This window comes from Fusarium poae (genome assembly GCF_019609905.1).
Source record: "Fusarium poae strain DAOMC 252244 chromosome Unknown contig_7, whole genome shotgun sequence".
Taxonomy (NCBI): Eukaryota; Fungi; Ascomycota; class Sordariomycetes; order Hypocreales; family Nectriaceae; genus Fusarium; species Fusarium poae.
In genome coordinates, this window is record NW_025408664.1 from 65,718 (window position 1) to 83,477 (window position 17,760).

Consider the following 17,760-nt stretch of genomic DNA (forward strand, 5'->3'; position numbering starts at 1 on the left):
TATGACAATACATCCCATATATTGCACGTGATCTGGGTTATTCTACTGCGGCAGCTAAAGTACATCACCTTGAAGCTCTCGTATCCCAAACCATGACTTCAGGCACTCCAGAGCTTCAACTACATCACTACCAAGCCGATTTCGACGATCTGTAATGGTTATCTTGGCCCCGGAGAAGAGCCGCTCCGGCTCCGCAGACATTGCGGGAATTGACAGTATGTCCACCGCCATTTTACTCAAGTTTGGGTAGTTTTTCTGCTGTGTCTCCTCTAGCCACCATGCAAGGGCGCTTGTGAACCCGTAAACCCGTTCAGAGTTGCAATATCGTTCATATTCATCCGTGACGAGCGACGGCTGCAGGTGCTTGTTCCTCCAGTTCAAGAACTCGTTCGTGGTCGTCGATGGGACCTCGCAGAGAGGAAGAGGTGATTCCACGGGTTTATAGTCATTCCACAGCGTCTCCATCAACTTCTTTGACGACTCAACCCACTCCTTTTTCCAGTTCTCCTGTATGTAGTGCCATTTATGCGAAGGGTGGAGCACGATAGCGGCAACGTGGGCAGGCGATTCATCAGTGAGCCGGTAGTACTTGTCCAACTTGGCCCAGCCAGAGTTATACATGGGCGCCATTATCGGATCGTCAATATATGCCTCCTTCCCTGCTTCGAATTGTGCCAAAACGAAATCCATAGCCAAGAGGACGTTATCGAGTGTTGCAAACGATGACTCGAGAGCCTTGGTCGTCATCTTCAGCTTCTCTAAGAAAGACTTGATTTTCTCCAAGATGATCCAGTCCTCTGAAGAGAGCTCGTCTCCAGCGCAATCTAATTCCATCCATTTGTTGAAATAGCCGCCGTCAATCGCATCTCTGAGGTTCAGGGCCACTCGCAGCATGTTATACCACGAACTCCATCTTGTGTCGTTGTCCCGTGCGAGCTTACGGTTATGGCTAATAGTAAGAAACTTTTGGCTGCGCTGGACACTTCGTTGGATGAAAACGACGAAGTTGTGAATCTTGCCAAGAGGCCCCTTTTTCCGCCACGCTTCAATATGTTTTAGTGTCACATTATGCACACCAGGATCGTCGAGTTCGAGCTTCTCATTATCGGTGACGAAGAGGAAGGCTTTGGCGGCGAGGTTGATGATATGGCCTTGGCAGCGGAGTCGGTGCACTTTGGGATCGTATTGGATATCATATCGGCGTAGGAGGCCTGTGGGATGTTAGGGCCGCCAGTCAGGAGAAATAGTGAGTTGTACTGACCAAGCGAAAGGGATCTCATCATGGTGTCGTTATTGCCAGCGTTGTCCATCACGAAATATCCAAGCTTGGAAGCAAAGCCCCATTCGTCAACCACCTTCAAAACGGCCACAGCGAGATGAGAACCGTCGTGCTCACTGTCGATGTCTTTCAACGCCAAAACATGGTGTTCCAGCTGACCGTCTTCCGTCACATAGTGTGCGACTACGCCTAAAATGGCCAAAGAATTGGGAGAAGTCCAAAGGTCGCAGCTGATGTGAATTCTTGACTTTGCCGGCTGTATGCGCTGCTTGACCCTCTCTTTCTGGCATCCATATTGGCGCATAATCCATGTCTTGACGGTATCATGCGTATCCGGAAGCCAAGTCTCGATATCGTTATTGATGTAGGCCAAGAGTGCTCGGAACTCTGGGCATTCCACGAGCCGAAATGGGAGAGAGCAGGCCGTGATAAACCTCACGTATAATGCCTCGAGCTGGTCAGGTTCGATCGAGTCTCCGGATTGATCGTTGAGTCGACGGCGTTTTCGGGGATTTTCTTCTGCCGCAACACGAGCTTGTTCGATAATAGTTCGTATAGTTGTAACTTTCGCTGTTCGCGGGGCTCCTTTTGGCAGGCCGTGACCGTCAGGAGGAGGGTCCATGAGATGTTTTGCAGGAGCTGCAGTACCCCCTGAAGAGGCATAGGTTTTGTCGCAATGTTTACAGCGCCACTCTTCCTTTCCGGTCCTCTGATTGTAGTATCTCGTCTCTACCTCCTCGTCTGGCATATGAGAGAAGACCCATGATGTTCTGGGCTTGGTAGAGGAGGTTGTGGAGACGGTGCGAGGTTGAGATGACAGGCACTTGGACTTTTGGCTTACGTCCAGATCATCCGATTGCTGGCTGGAAAACTCCAGAAGGTCGCCAGAAATTGACGACCCTCTTCGTTGTGACCATTGCGCAAAAGAGAGGCGTTGTTGAGGCATGGCAGTTAGATTTGTAAAGTTGAGTTCGACGAGTGATTTTGAAAAAAAAAAAAAGAAATGAGGGGAGCAGAGGCGAAGATGGCCCAACCCAACATGGTCTGCACTCCCTCACGCGTTTCTTTCATGCGTGATCGTGTGTTAGGTCTAATTGTCAACAAAGAAGTGCGTGGAAGTGAACGATGGCCAATAAAATGCCAGCTATCCCTGCTTCTTATATAGGGTAAGGCCGAGTTCTGCAGCTTTCACGGGGCTAATTCACCCAAGAATTAACAGCCCAATATAGATAATATATTGCCAATATGGACATCCTCATATTATATTGTCACAATATCGTAGACTTCATATCATATTATCACAATACCAGAAAAGGCATATTATATGGTATGTATTGCAATATACTACTTTACTGCCATATTATTCGCAACACTGCCAACAGACACCGATATTCGGGACCCCATCGCATATTGGCAGGATGACCGAGTTCAATATCCCCGCCTCTCTCGAATGGCTCTTGATTTCCTCACGATCCAGCCGATGTCAGCCGAGTGCGAGAGGCTCTTTTCTGCCGCAGGTCGATTGGTGACTCCCCTGCGCAGCCGCCTTGAAGTCGACATAATCGGGATGTGTCTAGTGCTGCGTTCGTGGATACAAGCCAAGATAATCGACGACCTGGATCCTCTGTTCGTTCCCACGCAAATCAAGGTCGAGAGCAGCGCCAGAAGCGAGGCGGGCGCAAGAGAGTCAATGGCGTCATTTCTCGGCCGAGCGAGAGAGCTGGCAGAAGAGGAGAAAGGGTGGGAATAGTTGGTGGGGCATGTTGCGAATATCTCGTCAATTAGGCCAACTGGGACGGGACAAGAGCACGAACGAGGTCGAGTGCGACTTGGGTAAAATGACTGTTTACGAGGAGAGAAAGAGATTCCTAATGAGAACTCTGACTTAAGCTATTTGCACAATATTCATAAAGTGAGAATATTCATAAAGTATGAAAGTCACATGATCGCTCTCTCACACTAACTCAACGTCAATCAACTCAACGAGAGGTCGGCGATTACTAAGCCAATTCACTCAATATAGGTCGTCCGTTGAGTTGGTTGAGTTGTTTGGGTCTCTGGTTAGCATGCCAGAGACATAGCAGCGGCCTTGGCGATGGGAAGCAAGTATCGACAGCATTCATACATGCTAGGCAGCGATCAGTCAAGATGACTGAGGGATGCCTAATCCTGTGGTTTTCGCACAACGATCGGAATCGATCTAACGCCCAAAAATTCCCCACTCAGGAAAGCGAACGCGACACAGAACGAACGTTGACAAGAGTCGACACCGATCAAGTCCAAAAGTGGCATGCCGTATTTGTTGGTTTTATATGTACAGTCTAAGATTAAGACATCCGGATATGCCTGTAGGTATGCCACTGACTCGGGATGCGCAAATAGAACAGCTTTGACTCGACCGTCTGGACCGGTTTGAAATTGACTCCAAAATCCTTCTCTAAACAGCTGATCAGCAAGTGCGTTAATGCTGCTTTGTCCTTGGCACACTTCTCGTCTAGCATCTGCAATACGATTGTAGATGTCATGTTGTGTTGCTATCGTGTCGGTGTTCTGCCGCATGTACGTTCTAATTTCTTTAGGGGCTATCCCAGCGTTGGCAAGGCCAGTCAGTTGAGACAGGTGCTCCTTGGACATTGTTCGAAGTACTGGGTGGGCAGTGGTATCTTGGCTTGGTTCATGGTTATGTAGTGAGAATCGGCTGTCAGAACGGTGCCGCAGAGTCCAGGTACTTCTATCTTTATTCTCTTTCGCCAGTATAGAGAACTCGCAGCCTGTTATTCGAGTTGTTGTCTTGCGTTGACGTTCTCTCGAAACGATCGGATGGTTACGGCGACGATCACACATGTACGTGATTGTCCTCCTGCCGGTTTTCTCCTTAGTTGACCTTCCAGTTATGAACGCGTAGCCCCTGGTCGCCGCCCAGGCGTTAATTGCCTCGAATAACGCCTCCCGTGACTCATACTCGCCTTCGGGAGGGAGACAATCGTCAGGAAACGGTGTTGGACTTTGAGATTGGTTGATGGTCATAGCCAAGCAGTCGTCGTAAGCCCATAGTCTCGACACGATTAGCAACGAGTGCAATAAAACGCGACATTCGAAACGGCGCGAAAGAGACCGATAGCGGAGTGAGCTATACCAGATATGGCAATTGGGACGGGACCCGTCCAATTTTAGAAGGACGGGTACCCGTCCGCCTATTGACCGCCGCTTATACTGGACCTGAATCTTGCTCTTGCCTTCTTTGTATTGATTTCCTATGTTTTCCTTAAGCTTAAAATTGCTATACTATTGGGAATCTAGTAGTTAACTACCTGATTAGATGTTGATAGAAGAGTGTATTAAAATCTGATCTTATTTATAATTTTGCTGCATTTCTTTGTCCTTGATCTGCTTCTGTGCTGCCTGCCTGTCTGCATAGCCAATTTCATCCTGACGATGACCCGGATGGGACTGCTTATATATATATATATACCGATATATACCGGGAGTTGTCTATAGTTTCGAAAGAGAGGTCAGCACGTCTAGCGGGCTCTTAAGCATCTGAAGACCCTTCATGAATGATTCCCAAGACTTATCGGAGGTGATAGGGGCTGTTATGTAATCGTCTACCTCAGATGGAGTAACAGACTCTGATCTGATCTGGGCGAGGACAGCGCTATATGAGCTGCAAGACCGAGATGGCGCCCGTGCCTGGACCAAGGGCTCAAGTGCGGGTAGGGGATCTAAGTCTTCACACAGACAGATCCTCTCATACAGCGTGAGCACCCCGAAGAGATGCCCGACTTCTCAGCCGCCTCGTAAGCCATACGATTCCCAATGGCCTCTGCTAGTAATCTGCACCGAGGCAGAATGTAGCGATCGAAGGCAGGACCGCGATGATTGTCGTAGCCTCCGACTCTTTCAAGTCGCGATTTCATGTCTCTAATTAGATCTTCTTCGCGTTGTGCTAAGCGAGATGATCTATTCATTGCCTGTGGAAGGACCAAACTCCCCGCCAATACTTCTGGCATGAAGCCTACATAGCAAGCTGTTAGTTATCACATTATAGAGTTTCAAATTGATCAACAATGTTAAGATGCGAATGAACGTACGGATGCATAGAACCAACGTATCGCCTTCGGAGACGGTGTTCCCTTGGAATGTAAGGTCCAGCTCGCTTATCTGGTTGAACGCAAAGAAGCCTTGCCATCCACACCTCTCGGCGAGTGGCCTTAAGACTTGAGAGGCCTTGACCACCGTCGCCTTGAAAATGGTAGCCAGTGCATGCTGTGTAGGGTCAGTCAGATCTGGGCACATGTCTATAGTCCAGCGAGCGAACGCATTCAAGACTTTTTCATGCACCCATCCCTCAACAATTGGAACTTGCTGAGTGCTGAAGTCCATGATCCGTTTCCGCCCCTTACCGCCGTCGACCGATGCTATAGTCCTCCTCTCGCTGTAGACAGCTGCGATGCGTGTCCCGACTTTGATAGCCGAGATACCCAGAATAGAAAAGGACACTGTTCCCACAGGCACGCGCCGGATATGACGCAGGAACTCGATGCGGCCATTCTCTGGCTTAGAGCTAGAGCCGAGCAGTGCGGTCGAAGGTAGGGAAACGTGATTGAAAGAGGTCAAAGAATGATCCAATGGCTTTGTGCCCGGCCTTGTAGGAAGCATAAGGGATGTGACGCCAGGTCGCATACCCATTGCGTCGCTCAACAACACTAGAAATGGCTTCACACCGCGGTCCTCCTCATCTACCATAAGGCGAGCAAATACTACAGCCACACGGGGCATCTCGCAGTAAGGCGTATTTGGGGGCATTGCCTTTGCAGCCCCGGCATGGGGAGTATGCAGATCGTACGAGCCATCTGGAAGTAGTGTTGCTGTTGTTTCAAGGTTCCGAGCATCCAGGCCATGGGCGACCTCAGTTAGCATAAACCCCCCACAGACCTCAAATCTCAAGAGTCTGTCCAATAGGGGCTGTAGATCGGGGCGATGTGGAATGAACGAGCATAACGTTCCGATGCAAAGATTGATGTGTATCATCGCGATGATGTACGCAGTCATATCGCGAGCAGCAATCACTTCGTTGCCAGTTTTAGCAACTATACAAACGTTTACGAAAAGTGATCGAACTCACAATCGAAATGGAAATCCCAATATTTCGGGGTCAGGTTCATGATATCATCTTGTGACAGGCCTTGAACGTCAGCTTTTGGATCTCTCCCAATACGTGTGGTTGGCATACCACTTTGGACACAAATTGACTGTGCCCTTTTGTAGTGTATGGCGATATCATGGTTAGAGGCAGGCGGCACGATGTCGTTCCGGCTATTCCAGATGTCTTGATTCAGAATATCTTCAGACTGAGACATGACGAAAGCCTGATCTCCTGTGTGATCGAGTGGTATTCGGTTCTAGTACAGATAACGAAGGGCTTCCCGACAACAAAGAAAGCTGTCAGATATGAAGGTGTATCGTGTGTATTGCTTTATGCTTTCACAATCGAAGGACTATTGAGATCTTATATACTCGACTGGCTCCTCCTAGGACTTTAAACTTTAATCATATTGTTGAGGGCGAACCCTCCAACATTCAACAAAACTTGAATCCTAAACCTTACTAAGGGGGGGTTCAATCTCACCCCCCCCCTAACCCTCGTACCTCAGGTAGGGGGGGTTGCTGAGAAGCAAAGTGTGCTTTGGTTGGTAAATTACTGAGGGATACTTTGATTTTAGTGTATTTTTGGTGTAAACATAAGTAGATTCGGTGATCACATATCGACTGTTTATCTGAATTGCAAAGAGCCCACTTTTCTCTACGACTCAATTGTTATCTGCAAGGGTTGAAAATATAGCCGCTTCCGGTGAGGCTGGTTCATCCCTTCATACCTAAGACAATGGCCACATGCAGCCGAATGTCTCATTGTGAGAATTGATAATCTCCTGATGGCTTTATTCTCGAGGGTCATCAGCTGGCTCTTCCATCGAGGTTAGGCTGTGATGGACCGATACGGTGATCTCTAAATGACTAAAGCAGCACAATTCACCAATGGAAATAGACGCTAGGGGTGGGCCCGTGGAATCCAAGCCTTAGCGTTGTGTTCATCACGCACATGGACAGGTCACGTCTGGTGCTGCAATCGATGTGATATGAGAGGCGCAGCGGAGTTCTTTGACAAGATACCCAGTAGCTGGGGTGCTGATAGGAATGGAATATCTGTTGGAGCATTTTAAGGACTGGAATGTCTTCTATCCCATTGAGTGTAAGTGGACCGTAGTACATACACCCTCATGCTAAAAGTATGTTACCTGGCTATCGATCAGTGATCAGTATTAACAAGCTAAATCTGGTCACCTATTGGTTTAACTGATAAGTTAACTTACCTATACCCCTCTTAATAGTGCCTGCTATATATGACACGGCATATCATTGTCATCCTACAAAGGCTATTTTTCAGCTTACGTTATGTATACGATGTTGACGGGAGCCAATAGGTTCACGGGTAACCCGTGATTCTATTCATTTCACGGGTCCCGTAAAAATGACTAAGCACAGTGCGCCTAGTCCTGATTTCAACCTACGAGTCGATGAAAACACACTGTCTTGCTTTTTAACGCCGTCGCGTCAGGACGCGAAGGCTGGGCCACAGTGCGCTCACCGAAGAACGACATTCAGCGGTGATCCTCAAACAATGGGAACGATCTTATTGAGGCTCAGGTACTTAAAGAAGTAGGGAGCGACCCCATGAGAAATGGAAGGAGGGGCGTCAAAGAGATCTGGAAAAGGATAGAGGAAGACAGCGAGACTCAGCAGGCTCGTCATTCTGCCGAAGGGCAGAGTGAGGGATGTATTGTAGTACAATTGTAACATGCATTCGGCTTTAATTGTCTAATTCCACTTGTTGTGGCGTGCAGGAAGGGGGTAGACGCACTGTGCTTAGTCATTTTTACGGGACCCCGCCTGACAGAACCTTCACGTAGCTCCTCGAGCTACGTCTTGTCAATAGAGCCTGACCTGCCTGCAGTGCCTATCCATAGCAATAGATCCCGTTCCGCCTAAAGCGTTCCCCGTTCACCTGTATTCCCGAGACCAGCCTGTGACATCACGTAACCCCAAGCTGACGCTAGCTAACCCCAAGTGTGGGGTTGGGGTTATTTTTAACCAATTAGCTACTCGATCGAACCTCAGACGATCCAGCCTAAAAGTTTAAGCGAAAATCTCCATTTTGGTGGCCGATTTATGATGAATCGCCTGTGAATAGTACCTAGATAGGCTGACCTATCGTAGAGTAGTCTCGATCCTTGATAAGTGGCTTGCGAAATGAACGAATGAGAGGAAGTATAAAACGAAGAGAACCTTGCCAGGTCCATGGATAGCCAATACGATGCATTATAAAATCGAGAGAACCCTGTCATGTCCCTACAAATGATACAATATGTGTCACGGGCGGGTCTCGGTAGTACAGGTGAACGGGGAACGCTTCTGGTGGGATCGGTTCTATTGCTACGGATAGGCACTGCAGGCAGGTCAGGCTCTATTGACAAGACGTAGCTCAAGGAGCTACCGTTCAGGATCTATCTAGTCGGCGAACTAAAGTCTCAGCGATAACGTATCGCCACGTGATCTAATCCACTTGTAGCTCTAGGGTAGGCAGGTCCGGTCATCAAACACGCTAAAAGGAACAACTTTGGGTCCTAAAGAGATGATGGGCTGGTGTGGCGATTGTAACCGCCACTATAGTGCTGATCTTTTCTACTTTGAGGGGCATTTTTCCTAACTAAAAGGGACGTCTCGTGCTTTTCTGAGTCAACATCAGCGTTGAAGCATGCATGGCGTAAGCTGAGAAACAACCCTTGTAGGATGACAATGATATGTCATATATCGGTATTTAGGCTTGTGGCAGATCAGATGAGTGTAGGGTGCAGAAAATCGTGTCAATCGATTAAGGTGGCGATCAACTCAATCTGGGGTGTTGATTGAGTTGAAGTAGGGGTGGCACGGTGTGTTTTTATGGGACATGCACGCTCGCACGGTTCACTGGTTAATCTTTTGTCCACCAGATGACATTACTCGACTATTTTCCATTCCCTGTATGGCTACGGCGGTAGGGAGTCTAAGCCAACATTCCGCTTCGAAGCAAGTGCTTCTGGCATTCAATCGCTGCCACTGTGTCCGAACTGAGCTGGTTCTGTTCATCCGCGGTGACCTTGTTTGTCTGTGAGAAGACGCGCTCACACTCAGCGCTCATTGCTGGGCAACTGAACAACTCAAACGCCATCTTCGCCAGGATAGGATAGTCAGATGCATGGCGAACCCACCACTCCAGAGGATCCTCAACATCCAGATCAGCCTTATTAGTCCTTGCCATGAACTCATCTAGCTCAGACGTCAATTTTACGTAGCTGACGTCGCGGTGACAGCCAGCCTCTGACGACGTTTACGAGCTTGCTGAAGTGGATCAAGAGTCATACTGTTGTCCAACAACAGCCTCCTCCTCCGGCTCCTCCGGCTCCTCCTCCTGTCGTGCTCTGTCCATTAGATCCGCTTCCGCAGCTGCTGCCTCGTATTGTGCGAATACCTCCTGTACCACTCTCCTTGCACCACTGACCCATTGCCTATTGTAACTCCATTCAAGCTCGAAATAAGTAAACTTGTTGGCCGGATGCAGGGCAACTACACACCGGTATACAGGGGTGGCATCAGTAAGGCCAAAATATTCCTCAAGCTTGATACGAGCAGCATCAATGGCATGGGAATAGTATGTTGACGCTACGTCAGGGTGATCATCTGCAAACTTCCCAGCATCTTAGAACTTCTTGAAAAGCACATCTAGTGACTCGATAATCTCGTGCAGTGAGCCATGTGATCCTTCCGAGCCAGCCCTGTTCGCCCGACCTTCCATGCGTTTTGTTAGATCCTTGAAAGGTTTGAGGATATTGAGGAAGTGGTCGAGATCGACCCAATCCTGCGCAGTCAGGATATCTTGTGAGATATCGTATCCTTCGGCGCCGATGTGGCGATAATTGAGAAAGAATAGATCAATGGCGTGGCGGAGCTTCAGGGCTCGTTCAATCATGAAATACACAGAGATCCAGCGGATGCCTAGAAGAGCTGTCTGCAGCTTGTGGCGCTCATCTAGGAAGTGAGCGACAACGGCAAGATAGTTTGTCCCTTCTTCAGATGTCCATGCATCCATCGAGATATGGACCTTGCCTTTGGCGGAATGGAGCTTTTCCCTTAGCCAAACGCGTCTTCCGCTATCGCCAAGCCACTTCTCTTTGACCCAGCTGCTAAGAGTATACGGGCTTCTGGGAAGGATCTTGTCGATATCCTCCAGATGATTGATAAAGATTTACTTAAAGCGGAAGGTATTATGGACAACAACGTAGAGGGGTTAGATGATTCGGCTGACTGGCAGAGCTCCAACCCAGATTCGGTTTAGCTAATAATATAAATGACGTCATTTCTTTGTTTCCATATGGGTTGCATTCCATATTCCATAAGGCACTGTATGGAGTATGGAGTATGGATAGAAAGCCTGTTGTAGAGGACCAGCCTGTATGACATGGTGAGATTGAGTCAAGGCTATACAAATATATGACGGACGTCATATTAATAATGAAATAACGTTATTGATTAACTACTAGTAAAACGTTAAATTGAGGGAAATTGAATTCCAGTTAGTTTTACTTGCTACAGTATTGAGCACTTGAATCTGTTGAACGGATCGCGTGCGCCTTGATGTCCTTAATTGTATGTGTATTGTCGTACGTTTTTTCCCCCGCCTTCCTTGGAGAGAGGTCTGCTTATTATGCTTTCCTGAATGGGTCTAGGGTCGCCGACAGCTGACCGATAGGTCACACGATACCCCGTGCGGCCATCCTACTGTTCAACAGAATCAGAGGTTTGAGGCCAGAATGGCACAAGACGAGGACCGTGAAAAGCCTACTAAGTTACCAGTATTACCTAAAAAGGAAGGGGGAAATTTGTATGGTACATATTTGTACGTACAGCGGCTAAAATACAGTACGTACGTACGTACGTGTACAAGAAATTGCATCACTACACGAGAATACCTCTTACGGCGGGCTAGATTAGCTACAGTAAGTATACCTACAATATAGACATCTACTCTCTTATAACGCAGGAAGTAGAGTATTAGCCTGGGCTGATTCGTATTCTAATGTTCTAACTCCTGCAATAACATGACCGACAAGAAAACTCATACAGACATTGAAGGACAATTAACGGATCTCCCTCGCATTTGGCCTAGCTTTTTGGAATGCTGCGCTAGACCCTACGTGAGTTAGCGGTGATACGCTTCTGAAAATGGATGGATCTTGACCACAAAACTCATGATTGGCTGAGTAACGACCCCACATATCCAAAAACGGCCACATCTTGACCACAAAATTCTGATTGGCTGCAAAGCTTGAGACCGACGACGAGGTCAGCAACTTCCAAGACGGATATACCAACAACAAGCTAGAAAGTCTCATAAGAATATAAATAAGTTAAGTCTAAAGGCTATAATGTATGTATTTATATAGTGATAAGTTTTATACTACATTTAGTGTCCAGTCTGAGGGGGCTAATCAATGATGTTAGCTAACCCCAAGTGTGGGATTGGGGTTACTTTCAGCCAATGAATGACTCGGCTTCGACCAAAGCGATTTGGACCAAATTTCAGCTCCCCACAACCCCATTTTGGTGGCCGATTTGACTTCCTAATTGAGCCCAGTGCCATAACGTGACACACTTCAAGGCACATGGCATGGTAGGCCGTCACATGTGACGTCTGTGACGCCCTGCCCTATCTAGCGTGTTAGTGCTCTTGTTAAATACCATTGCTCCGTCATCTCGACCAGATGGCCAAATTTGATATCTTCACTGAAAGCCCTTTATCTCTTCATGATAATTAATGGCCCCTTCTTGAGTTTTGCTTCTTCAATTCGCCAATATCTCACAACCCCGTCTTGGAACCTTCCGCGCACCATCAAGAATCTTGAACGATTATGGTAGCAACAACAAGTCCCGTCTTAGTGGACCAACGCCAGCATTTTATAAACTATCCAAAACCGACACAAGGGTCAGTCACAAACTAGTAACTCTATTGAGTGAGATCTAACATTTAGAAGACCGGATACCCCGTTACAGCCTAGAAAGCTTGACAACCCAGTTGTGAGGGGCCGTCTATTGGCCTTTGTTGCTTTGAGGTGAGTTTAACTTACATACATCCCTGGACTTAACTGACCCGATCAAGCATCAATTTTATCCGGTTCATTCGGGAAATCGTCTGGCACAATGCAGGTTTTGGTTCTCTACGGAATATTCGTGAATCGTTGGAGTTGTACGAGGCGCGATATGATCCAACAGTGGTGCCCATATCAAACACTCCAACTCAGCTGGATGAAGAGAGCCAGGGGCCAACAGAAACACCACCAACTCCTGTCATAGAATCACTACTAGTTGACACGCCATATTATTCAGTGGCTGATTACAGAGATATGTATCTGTCGAGCTTAACAACTCCAACAGATGTCGCGAATACATTGCTGCGTCTCATTCGTCGAGACATCAGCCCTCCAGGAAAGCATTCAGCCGCCTGGATCAGCACAAGAGTCGATCTCGTTTTGCAAGCTGCCAAGGAATCAACCATTCGGTACCGTGAGGGTAGACCTCTCAGTCCTCTGGATGGTGTACCCGCAGCTATCAAGGATGATTTTGATATGGACGGGTATGATATGACAATGGGTTCGAAGACCAACTATGCCGGCAAAACAGTCAGCACTGGGTCAATTACAAATTGGAATGTAAGAAAGCTGCAGGAGGCAGGTGTTATCGTTCTGGGGAAACTCAATTTGCACGAATTTGGAATGGGTAAGTTGGAGATCTGGTTATCTGGATGCGTACGCTAACGTGATGTAAAAGATACAACCGGAAACAACCCCAATCACGGCACACCACTTAATCCGTTCAATCCAACCTACTACACCGGAGGTAGCTCATCTGGCTCAGGATACGCAGTTGGAGCAGGTCTTATTCCCATTGCTCTTGGTGGAGATGCAGGCGGAAGTATTCGCATCCCGGCATCTTACTGCTCCGTATTCGGTCTGAAACCAACTCACGGGCGTCTCTCATCATTCCCAACACCGAATCCAGCTCCAACCTGCTGTGTGCAGGGACCTATAGCAGCAGACATGTATTCTCTAACAGCAGTCTATAATGTCATTTCGGATCCCCACCCAACCTCAACTTTTCCACACCTATACAAGGAGCCCTCAAGACCACGGACAAAGCTGCTTGGTATTTACGAACCTTGGTTCGACCTTGCAGCTCCCGGCGTAAAGAGTGTAACAAAAGCCATGATCAGAAAGCTCTGCACGGAATATGGCTACACAATCGTCCCTATTAGCATTCCTTTCACGGAAGAAGGACAAATCGCCCACGCTATGACCGTTTTAGCCGACGCAGCCTCCCTCCTCCCCAAACCCGCCAACATAACTCCCGCAAATAAACTTCTCCTCGCTATCGGCCGTACAATCCCAGCAGGCGATTATGTCCTCGCCCAAAAGCTCCGCAACCTCTTGATGCAACATCTCTCCCACCTATGGCAAACCTACCCAGGAATGATAATAATAACCCCCACAACAGCCTGCCCTGGCGCTCCGATCCGCGGCGGAGCCAGTGAACTAAAGCGCGGTCTGAATGACGGAAACCTCACGATAGAGAGTATGACGTATGTCTGGCTGGCCAATTTATGCGGCATGCCTTCTCTATCCGTTCCCGCTGGGTTTGTGATACCTGAGGGACAGGAGAGGGCGGGTGAAGAAGCGGATAAAGAGACGGTTGGAAAAATACCAGTTGGGTTGATGGCGACGGGGGAGTGGTGTAGCGAAAAGGCGCTTTTGGAATTTGGTGTTGAAGCCGAGGCCGTAGGCGTTGGAAAGAGATGTAAACCGCCGATTTGGGAGGATGTGTTGTTACAGGCGAGGGTTGGTCCTATTGAGCAGGACTCGGAGGAGAAGGGACATGACATGGCGAGTTCCCAAGAATGGCTCTGGATTTGGAGTTTTGGAATATCTCCTTTTTTCAAAAGGAAAAACGCTTAAACAGTCAGAATCAAGGGTGTGCTCAACTCAACGTATTTCAATATGTTGAATGGATTGACGATCAACGTCAACTCAACGTCAATCAACATCGAATACGGATTACATAAACATCAATCCATTTTGGGTTATCATTGATTGAATGGATTGAAGGTGGTGGATTTAGGGTAGCTGGTAATAGGACTCGTGATTCCTGAAGAGGTTTTGGCATCTTGAATAGCTTTACCCGTTGGCTCGAGCCGGGGGGGGGGGGGGCCAACTAAGTAAGCTTAGTTGGCCACAAAATCGCGTGACACCAACACAATCGCGTGACACCTCCGCACGGCCGGCTGTCTGACTTTGGCGGCTTCTTGCACCAAAAACAAAAACACATGAAAAGCTAGACATAAATCAGTGAAAATAACGAAAATTTGTCCAACCTTCAATATGACCTCACAAGTAAATCTCCTCGCCGGTCAGGCCGTTGTTCGGTCACGCGTTCGCCACCGAAGGGGCCTGATTAGTAGCGCTACAGGAGCTCTGCAGCAGCCTCTCTCGGTTCGTGAAGCTGCAAAGAGATATCGCGGCTCTAATCGCGGGAGCATCTCACGTGTGATTAAGCGGCTAGAAGCTGCAAATACTCTTGATGCTTCGGAATTGGTAGATGGAATCGTAGGGCGGCCACGACTTTTGACGGATGAAGAAGAAGAAGCTATCGTGAGCTTCGTTATATGGATGGATAGGTCAGGATTGCCTGCCGCAAAGTATGAGATTGAAGATGCAGCAAATACCTTGCGCCGCCGCAGAGATCCTGAAGCAGAGCCTCTGAGCAAGATGTGGTACAGCCGCTTCCAAGATAATCATCCTGAGCTTCAGAAATCGATACTGAAGGCAAGGGAAGTTTCTCGTGCCGAATATGAAGCCGCAGGCATAGAAGAGACCAAAGAGTGGTTTCAAAGACTTCGCGAAGTCATTGCTAACTATAATATCGGTCCTTCTGAGTGTTGGAATGCTGATCAGGCCGGTATTAGAGTAGGGATACTGCGAGAACGAGTGGAATGCCTTGTTGTACGTACGAAAAAAGAAGTCGGCTGCAGACAGTGTTGGATAGCCACGCTATGAAACTGAAACTGGGGGGAGTTTCAGTTTCATGACACCGGACGTCAGTATAGTTTCAGTTTCATATGAACTGGTTTCAGTTTCATATGAAGCAATATCCAGTTGCAGTCCAATTTTTTTGACAAGCTCGGCATCGATATGCACCTTATCTCCAAGTACCGTACCCCAAAGATGTTTGGCATTGTCTGCCTACCTACACTACCAATTCCCTAGGCTCGCCATCACTTTCTGCCCCCTTACTTATCTCTATATCTTCTTGGAGTATCCTTACAGCCGCGTCGATATCCTCCGCTTCTCTAAACACCCCTGCAAGGAGCGGCCTGCTCTTTCACTTTGTGTGACGGGTGAAGATTCCCAAGGGATAAACTAGTCCGTACTGGTTTATGTTGGCAGAGTCGTAGGGCGTTGTCACTGAGCAGTTGCGAAGTGTCACGTCTCCTAATAGTGAATAGAGCGGGTAAGGCGTATTCAGGTAAGGAAGTTTTATTGATAGCTGGTAGGCCATCGTACTATCTAGCGCTAAGCGAATGTATATATACTACTGGTGTTGTGGTGGGAGCGACGCGGTCCTGGAGCGCCGTCGGTCCTGCAAGTGTCGGTCCTTTATTGAGGCGTCGTCTAGGCGCACAGGACCTGTGTGCTCGGGGCACAGACCCCTGACTAAGCATTCATCATTTATGGGATGTTGGGGGAGCGATTTTCAGGGGCTAAGCATCTTTATCTTGATCTCTGTATCATTTTATTAATTAACTTAAATGGATCAATTTCCGGATGACTGCTTACCTCCTGAGCATACATATGCATCTCGAGATGATCTATTCCAAGCGATCAATCGCTGGGCAGCACCACGAGGCTATGCTTTTGTTACCGGAAGGTCCAACAAAGGCAAGTCTGGGAGACTTACAGTTTACTTCACTTGCGATCGTGCCCGTCGGCCTCCAAGCGACTCAAGAAGCCGTATTCGAGCAACCTGCACTCGAAGCACCCTCTGCCCCTTCTCTATCACCGCAAAGGAGTTACCCGATGCATCTGGCTGGGTTGTACGACATCGATCGGATAGTCAATATGCTACACATAACCACACGCCAAGCACCCATCCCACTGCTCATCCTGTTCTTCGAAGGCTCTCGAAGGACGATAAATCAACAATCAGCAATCTTACAAAGGCTGGAATCAGCTCAAAAGAGATTAGAACCTATATTCGACAACATTCAAATTCCATTGCAACTCAGAAGGATATCTCCAACAGCATTGCAGAAGCTCGACGATCATCTCGTTTTGGCCAGAACACAATGCATGCTCTTATTAACCAGCTAGATCAAGAAGGCTTTTGGAATCGTATGCAGGTAGATAGCGTAGGACGGGTTACAGCAGTTTTATTTGCTCATCCTGAATCACTTACCTATCTGCAAGCATATCCTGACCTTCTTCTTCTAGACTGCACATATAAGACGAATCGGTATGGCATGCCGCTTCTCGACATTATCGGCGTTGATGCCTGTCAACGATCATTCTGCATTGCTTTTGCATTCCTCAGCGGCGAAGAGGAACTAGACTACCAATAGGCTCTCGAACGACTGAAGTCTTTATATGAGGTCTGCAATACAAGCTTTCCATCTGTCATTATTACGGACTGTGCTTTAGCTTGTATAAATGCAGTTGCTATCTGCTTTCCATCTGCAGTCCTTCTATTATGCCTTTGGCATGCTAATAAGGCAGTCCTTGCTTATTGTCGGCCGGCCTTTATTCAACACCGAACAGATCCAAAGACAATCGAGGCAGAGCTTCTTAGCTGGCAAGAGTTCTATAACCAGTGGCATTTAATCATTCAATCAGCTGATCAGGTAACCTTTGATCAGCGGGTTCAGCAGCTTGAGCAGCGATATCTACCCGCCTACGCCAATGAGATTGGATATTTGCATGCAACGTGGCTAAACCCTCACAAGGAGAAGCTTGTAAAAGCTTGGGTTGATCAGCATCTTCACTTTGGTACTGTCGTTACTTCTCGTGTGGAAGGTATTCATAGTCTACTTAAAAGCTATCTAAATACATCGACACTAGATCTATTTGAGGCTTGGGGTGCTATTACACGAGCTGTTACCAATCAGGTCCATCAGCTACAGTCAAATCAAGCCCAACAGCAACTTCGACAACCAATTGAGCTTCGTATAGCTCTGTATAGTGCTGTTCAAGGTTGGGTATCTTTTGAGGCGTTGAGGAAGGTTGAAGAGCAACGAAAGCGGCTTTTGGATAAAAAACCCCCTCTGCCTCGCTGTACTGGTATTT

At 47.8% G+C, this 17,760-nt stretch overlaps 3 protein-coding genes across 3 annotated transcripts; 2 read left to right on the forward strand and 1 right to left on the reverse strand.

Annotated features, from left to right (window-relative positions):
* Positions 1-2,729: 2,729 nt before the first annotated feature.
* Positions 2,730-3,029, forward strand: FPOAC1_014080 (uncharacterized protein; the record flags this gene model as incomplete). The annotated part of the gene is made up of 1 exon (XM_044858404.1): positions 2,730-3,029. The coding sequence occupies one exon, from the start codon at positions 2,730-2,732 to the stop codon at positions 3,027-3,029; it is 300 nt and encodes a 99-aa protein (XP_044700614.1).
* A 1,742-nt stretch (positions 3,030-4,771) lies between these two features.
* On the reverse strand, positions 4,772-6,639 carry FPOAC1_014081 (uncharacterized protein; the record flags this gene model as incomplete). Its single annotated transcript, XM_044858405.1, has 5 exons — positions 4,772-5,001; positions 5,034-5,294; positions 5,371-6,348; positions 6,405-6,464; positions 6,513-6,639. 5 exons carry the CDS (start codon positions 6,637-6,639, stop codon positions 4,772-4,774), a joined length of 1,656 nt encoding a protein of 551 aa, XP_044700615.1.
* Positions 6,640-12,282: 5,643 nt separating this feature from the next.
* Positions 12,283-14,379, forward strand: FPOAC1_014082 (uncharacterized protein; the record flags this gene model as incomplete). Its single annotated transcript, XM_044858406.1, has 4 exons — positions 12,283-12,356; positions 12,406-12,483; positions 12,531-13,147; positions 13,199-14,379. 4 exons carry the CDS (start codon positions 12,283-12,285, stop codon positions 14,377-14,379), a joined length of 1,950 nt encoding a protein of 649 aa, XP_044700616.1.
* Between the last annotated feature and the right edge of the window lie 3,381 nt (positions 14,380-17,760).